Below are 7,500 nucleotides of genomic sequence, written 5' to 3' on the forward strand. Positions count from 1 at the left end.
ACACACACACACACACACACACACACACACACACACACACACAGCCATACTGTTTGTTTCCCTCTGTGAGACCCTTATTTATGTGTGTGTAAACTGAATTGGTTTATAGAAACACACAGACACATACACATATCTGAACACACGCACTACCTCACTGTGCACTGTGAAATGTATATGTGTGTGTGTGTGTGTGCACAGACTGGCTATTCTGTGGAAGTTCAAAGTCTTTCCTAAATCTGTATGTTTGAACATAATTTGTGTGGGCGTGGGTGGGTGTGTGTGTGTGTGTGTGTGCGTGTCTGCATGGGTGTGTGCATCTATAGGTGTGCTACTCTGTTGTAAAAACAAGCTGACAGTTTTGCATGTCAAAGCTTTATTCACATCCACCCTTCATAAACAGGGTGGTGACACACTCATGGCATACTGCCTACATGTGCACTCACACACACACACACACACACACACACACACACACATGTGCACACACACACACGCACAAACACAAATCTCTCATAGCTGGGGTGTTGAGGCCATCTATCCCAATCCCACTCATATCACCTGCATCATACACACCCACACACACACACACACACACACACAGGCAGTGTTGGGGTATTTCCATGCAACAACCTGTTCTTTTTGTCTCTCTCTCTCACACACACACGCACACACACTTACTCATCTTCTCTCTTCCCAACAGACACTACCACAGCATTGAGGTGTTCACACACTACGACCTGCTGACGCTAAACGGCACTCGGGTAGCTGAGGGGCACAAAGCCAGTTTCTGTCTAGAGGACACCTTCTGCCCAGAGGGTGAGTACAACAACACACACACACACACACACACACACACACACACACACACACACACACACACACACCTGATGTGTCTGCTTGTCCTTCAGGCCTTCGAAAGCGCTTCACCTGCTACAACATGGGTGACCAGGGCATCTCCGTTGGTTGCTGGGATACATATCGCCATGACATCGACTGTCAGTGGGTGGACATAACAGACATTCCGCCCGGTGATTACATTTTCCAGGTGAGTGGACATACACACTCATATGAAACACACACACACACATAAAGTGCACTAAATTGCTGCATTTAAAGGTTAAAATATACATAATGTTCTTACGGGGGACTATGCCCCCTGACCCCCCCTAGGGTGCTTGTGCCCCAGTGCAGTTTAGGTCTAGTGATGCCCCTGGTACAAATCAACATGGGGCCTATTTTGACTGGATGTGAGATTAGCTACAGAGGTGACAAAGGTGCTCATTCTTGTCCCAAAAAGTATTGCTACACCACGATACTCAATATGTTGTCCCACCAGTGACACCACGATACTCAATATGCGCGTGTGTGTGTGTGTGTGTGTATGTGTGTGCGGTGAGTCATTTGACCCCGTTGCACTGAGTTGAGGGTACTGTACCCCCACCTTCCAAATCCCATTCTAACCACACTGTGTGTGTGTGTGTGTGTGTGTGTGTGAGAGAGAGAGAGAGAGAGAGAGTGTGTGTGTCTAATCAGGGTGCTATATGAAGCTCCCTGGTCTCTAATTTGTTAATTACAGCTCAACACATTTGTTACGGAAGCACTCACACCACAGCCTGCTTTCAGCTATGTACAAGTGTGTGTGTGTGTGTGTGTGTGTTGTGTGTGTGTGTGAGAGAGAGAGAGTGAAAGAGAGAGAAAGTCAACAATTGTATGTGTCACAAAGTGATTGATTGATTATGTGTGTGTGTGTGTGTGTGTGTTTCTGTATGTGTGCTTGTGTGTGTGTGTGTGTGCATACATGCGCGGTTGTTTGTGGGTGTGTCTGTGAGTGATTGATGTGTGCGTAAGATTGGTTTGTGTATTTTGGGCAGATTTTAATTACAAAGAGGAACTTTGAGTTCCCAGAGTCTTACTCACACACACACAGACACACATTTAACACACAGGGGTATATGTTTGTGTATTTATGGCTGTAGAGGATGTGTAGAGGATTGGCTATGTGCGTGTGTGCGTGCGTGCGTGTGTGTGTGCGTGCGTGCCTGCACGTCCATCAGGAGTGTGAAGTGTCATCAAGTAGTGCATCACAGCTCCACCCATCCACTACATTACCCATAATGCTCCTCACCAGGGAGGGGTGGGCGAAACACATTACCCATAATGCTCCTCACCAGGGAGGGGTGGGCGAAACACATTACCCATAATGCTCCTCACCAGGGAGGGGTGGGCGAAACACATTACCCATAATGCTCTTCTTCAACGAAGGGTTGGCCAAACACATTACCCATAATGCTCTTCTTCAGCGAGGGGTTGGCCAAACACATTACCCATAATGCTCTTCTTCAGCGAGGGGTTGGCCAAACACATTATCCATAATGCTCTTCTTCAGCGAGGGGTTGGCTAAACACATTACCCATAATGCTCGTCTCCACAAGCCACAGGTCTGTTTTACAAGTGGAGACACTGAAATATCATCCTCATCTGCCCACGTACATCCTTTATGTGCACGTACATCCTTCACACACACATGCACACACACTGTTCTTAATGTCGCTCCATTGGCAGTATCAGCAAGCTGTACTTAAAGAGGGTGGAGTTGCCATTGGACTGCCATTAGCACACACACACGCAGGCAGACAGACACACACACACACATACACCCACCCACACACACACTTAAGTTCCACTGTATTATCACTAAAATAAAACAAAACTAGACTTGTATCAGCATTTTTAAAAATAACTCCCTAATATACAGACACACACACACACACACACACACATACACAAATCCATGGCCCATTTCACACTTGCTGGTTCACTGAGATTCAGACAATTAAGATATGTGCACTCAAACACACTCACACAGACACTCACACACACACAAACGCACACACATACACACACACACACACAGCCGTTACACTTGTCCTTCTGCACTACTTAGCAGACATCTACACTTTTCTAGAGCTGGATCTATATACACTTAGATCTATATATACACTCAGATTTATATACATTATATTTATGCTCTTTTATACGTGTATAAACACCTGTCCAGCTGTTCAACCAATCAGACTGGCGTCTGATTCATCCGTCTCAGTAGATTTTATACACACACACATTTATATAAAACAGCTGTCTCAAAGAAACACTTCTATTCTGCCACATCAACCAAGACTGGCACGTGATTGGTTGCCACAGCACAGGGGAGGAGGGGCCTGACATCCAGCAGTAACCACATGGTCCCAGATGACCGTCTGCGAGCCCGATTTACAGACACACGCACACACGCACGCATGCACACACACACACACATACATACACACACACACACACTCACTCTCACATACACACACACACTCCAGATTTAACCTGCAGTCTGTAATCAGGAACTCCATGTCTGCCCTCTGCTCTGGCCAGGAGCCCACATGCCCTCGTCTGGTCCAGGGGTGTGTGTGTGTGTGTGTGTGTGTGTGTGTCTGTGTCCTCGTCTGGTCCAGGGATGTGTGTTCCAGGAGTTCCATGCTGAATGATATGTATGTGTGTGTGTGTGTGTGTGTGTGTGTGTCCTCATCTGGTCCAGGGATGTGTGTTCCAGGAATTCCATGGTGAATAATATGTACATGTGTGTGTCTCTGTCTGCCTGTGTGTGTGTATGTGTGTGTATGATAGGAAGTTCCATGGTGAATGGTAAGGGCACATACACACAGGTATTCCTGGACCAGACGAGGGCACACACACACACACACACACACACACACACACACAGACACGTACATATCATTCACCATGGAACTCCCGTTTACCATTGATTAGTGTGTTGGCTATAATGGGCCACTTCGTTAGTGCAGCCTGTGGAAGTAATTACCAATCACTAATGAACCTACACACACACACTAATGGTCATCATCACTCAGCAGCCTTTGTGGGCAGCACATGGATCTCTCTGATGTGTGTGTTACTGCAGAGAGGCACTTGCTGACTGACACCGTGTGCTTGTGTGTGTGTGTGTTATACTGTGTGTGTTTGTGTAGGACTATTGTGTGTAATCCTGTTTGTGTGTGTGTATTGTGTGTCATATTGTAAGTATGTTGTGTGTGTGTATATGTGTGTCATATTGTAAGTGTGTTGCGTGTGTGTCTATACTGTATGTGTGTCATATTGTAAGCGTGTTGTGTTTGTGTATTGTGTGTCATATTTGTAAGTGTATTGTGTTTGTGTATTGTGTGTCACATTGTGTGTTATGTGTGTGTATTGTGTGCCATACTGTGTGTTGTGTGTGTGTTTTGTGTGTCATATTGTAAGTGTATTGTGCGTTATCCCTGCGTGTGTGTGAGAGTATTGTGTGTTACGCTGTGTGTTGTGTGAGACAGTATTGTGTGTTATTCTGTGTGTGTTTGTGTGGGAGTAATGTGTGTTATCCTGTATGTGTGTATTATCCTGTGTGTAACTATTGTGTTGGTGTGTACAGGTGGAGGTTAACCCTTCGTTGGACATGGCGGAGTCGGACTTCATGAATAACGTCTTGCGCTGCCGCTGTAGATATGATGGACAAAGAGTCTACATGTACGGCTGCCATGCAGGTACAACTCACACACACACACACACACTCACTCTCACACACACTCTCACACACACATACGCACACACACACTCACAGTCTAATGTTATATGTACAGCTCACACACAGGTAAAGCCCATTCACACACACACACTCACATACACACACACAGATACACACACACACACACTCACACACGCACACACACTCACACACACTCTCACACACACACACATACTCACACAAACACAGACATCTCTCTCTGTCACACACACACACACTCTCTGACTCTCTCTTCATATGTGTGTGTGTATGTTTGCAGGTGATGCCTACAGTGCTGATATTGAAGATCTGTTTGAACATCAGCGTCAGATCACCAACAACTTCATCTAGAGTCTCCTCAACACAGCTGTGTGTGTGTGTGTGTACGAATGTGTGTGTGTGTGTGAGTGTGTGTGTTTGTGTGTGTTTTGGAGTGTATGTATGTGTGCTTCATGCAACACACTATTTAAAAGGACGGCAGGGTTACGTCTGCGCTCTGATGTCATCAGTGTGCAACACTTCCTGTCTGTGCTGTGATGTCATCAGCGTGCGACTCACCTGGGCTCCTGGGCTGCATTAGGAGTTTCTGTCCTGTCTCCTTGACTCGTCCACTTGCCCTCTTACACTTTCCAACGAGGTCAAAGGTCAAGGAAAGATATGAGGATGAGTTTATGAGGACAGCCTGTTGAGGAGTGAATTCTTTTCCTGGCTCCTCTTAGAATTCTACGCAAACGATCGATAGTTTCAGTGTTCTTCACTTCAGTCTGTGGGGGAAAATCTCTGAGGGAATTTGTCACATCATAGTGAGGAACTCTCGGTTCGCGAACATTCTAATCACATATTTGTGACCGTCCTCCTCAACAGGTTAAGGAAAGACAACCACAGTGTTACGAGAATCCAACTCTACTGACACTCATGGGAAGGCAGGTGTTATTGTCATGTGTCACTTTGGTTGTTATTACCTGGGGCAAAGTGTTCCCTATCTTCACTATCACCTTTCCTGCCTTAAGGGATGCTTCAGTGTACTAACAGAGATTTGAAAGGAAGCAGTAAAACACCTTTTCTACGCGTGTAGAGACTCTGAACAGCTCTTATAGGCCTACCTAAACATATCCAGGTCATTTCATTCCAATAGGAACCTCCCTAAGCAAAAAATACTTTCTGAATGCAGCCCTGGTCTCCTTTGGCAACAAGCGATATTGTTTTCCCATCATCAGTTACCAGGCATTGAGTATTATGGGATTACTGCCACGAACAGTGATGGTTATGCCTAAATCTGTCTCTCTCTCTCACACACACACACTTGACTTCCCCTCCTCCCATCTCTGCTCAGTGCCTTATAGAAGTTATAAAATTTATACACACAACTTTTAAAGTTTGGAGACTTTTTAACTGTTAGAAACTTTTAATGAGTTTAAACACCAAAATGCAGAGAAGGCCAGAGGACTGTGCTGTGTGTCTGTGTGTGCGTGGCCCATATAGTCAAAGGTATGCTGAATGTGTGTGTGTGTGTGTGTGTGTGTGTGTGGGTGCAGGCGTGTGTTAGGAGGTGGTGTGTCCGTATATCTGTTATCATACAACAACACACAACCAATCTGTGTGTGTATGTTGATTAGTTTTGATGTTGCACGTTTGTGTGCGTGGTGCTATCGGACCTGATAATTCGCTGTAGCTGTGACATTTCCTGTTTACTGTCCATGTTTAGGCTAGTGTCACTACAGTTAGCAATGTTTTGGCTTGTGTTGTTACAGTTAGCAACGCCTTAGCTAGTGTTGCTGCAATTAGTGATGTTTTAGCTTGTGTCACTACAGTTAACTGCTGTTTCGGCTAGTGTCACTACGGTTAGCAATAATTTGGGTAGTGTCGCTACAGTTAGCAATGTTTTGGCTAGTGTGGCTACAGTTAGCAATGTCTTGGCTAGTGTTGCTACAGTTAGTGATGTTTCGGCTAGTGTCACTAAAGTAAGTGATGTTTCGGCTATTGTCACTACGGTTAGCGATGTTTTGGCTTATGTCGTTACAGTCAGCAATGTTTTGGCTAGTGTCGCTACAGTTAGTGATGTTTCGGCTATTGTCACTATGGTTAGCGATGTTTTGGCTTATGTCATTACAGTCAGCGATGTTTTGGCTAGTGTCGCTACAGTTAGTGATGTTTTGGCCACTTCAGATGACGTTGCCTCAGAGTGTTGACTAGCATTGTCCTACCTAGCTTTCCACTCGCTAGCATTTCCTCCGCTAGCACTGTGTGAGCTAGAGTTGCTTTGGCTAAGGGAGAGATGCACTTTATCTGAAGATCTGCAGTAACCCCCACCCTCCCCAGAGTCTTGAGCTCTGGATTTATTTAAGAAACTCCGTTGTGCTTCACCCTGCTAGCGCACTGGGATACTATCTCGGCTTGTACATGCTAACATGCTCATGGTTAATTTATTTTATGCTCGGCTCAGCTACAGCTTCTATGGCAATGCGCTCCTCGAAGGATGCTTCACATGGTGGCCGAAACAAACAGAGTGGAGAATGCAGTTTCCAGGGCTTTAATGAGTGTGAGAGAGAGAGAGAGAGAGAGAGAAAGAAAGAGAAAGACAGAGAACATAAATAAAGGGATGACTGAGAGGGTGTGAGCGGTAGCTGAGCGTTAGACAGACAGAGAGAAAGAGAGAGACAGAGAGAGAGAGAGAATGGGTTTGTGGTCTGTAAAGACAGCAGTAATTGGGATTGTCTAGGCCTTGTGTGTGTATGTGTGTGTCTGTGTGTGTGTGTGTGTGTGTGTCTGTGTGTGGGATTGTCTACAGCCACCATCTCAGAGGCTCTTGCAAGAGACCTGGAAAACATATCTTAAACACATTTATTACAGCTGTGTGTATGTATGTGTGTGTGCGCGCGCGTGTGTGTGTGTGTGTG

At 45.6% G+C, this 7,500-nt stretch overlaps 1 protein-coding gene across 2 annotated transcripts in view; it reads left to right on the forward strand.

The window, feature by feature from the left end:
* Window positions 1–6,909, forward strand: part of loxl4 (lysyl oxidase-like 4) — a 29,405-nt gene extending 22,496 nt beyond the window's left edge. For both annotated transcript variants that reach the window (XM_048270657.1, XM_048270658.1), the window contains 4 exons: window positions 701–816; window positions 909–1,045; window positions 4,472–4,583; window positions 4,884–6,909. In XM_048270657.1, the coding sequence (XP_048126614.1) occupies window positions 701–816; window positions 909–1,045; window positions 4,472–4,583; window positions 4,884–4,954 (436 nt within the window). In that variant the 3' untranslated portion in view covers window positions 4,955–6,909. The remainder of the gene's footprint in view (window positions 1–700; window positions 817–908; window positions 1,046–4,471; window positions 4,584–4,883) is intronic.
* The last annotated feature ends 591 nt before the right edge of the window (window positions 6,910–7,500 follow it).

This window comes from Alosa alosa, chromosome 18 (assembly GCF_017589495.1).
Source record: "Alosa alosa isolate M-15738 ecotype Scorff River chromosome 18, AALO_Geno_1.1, whole genome shotgun sequence".
NCBI classification, from domain to species: Eukaryota; Metazoa; Chordata; class Actinopteri; order Clupeiformes; family Clupeidae; genus Alosa; species Alosa alosa.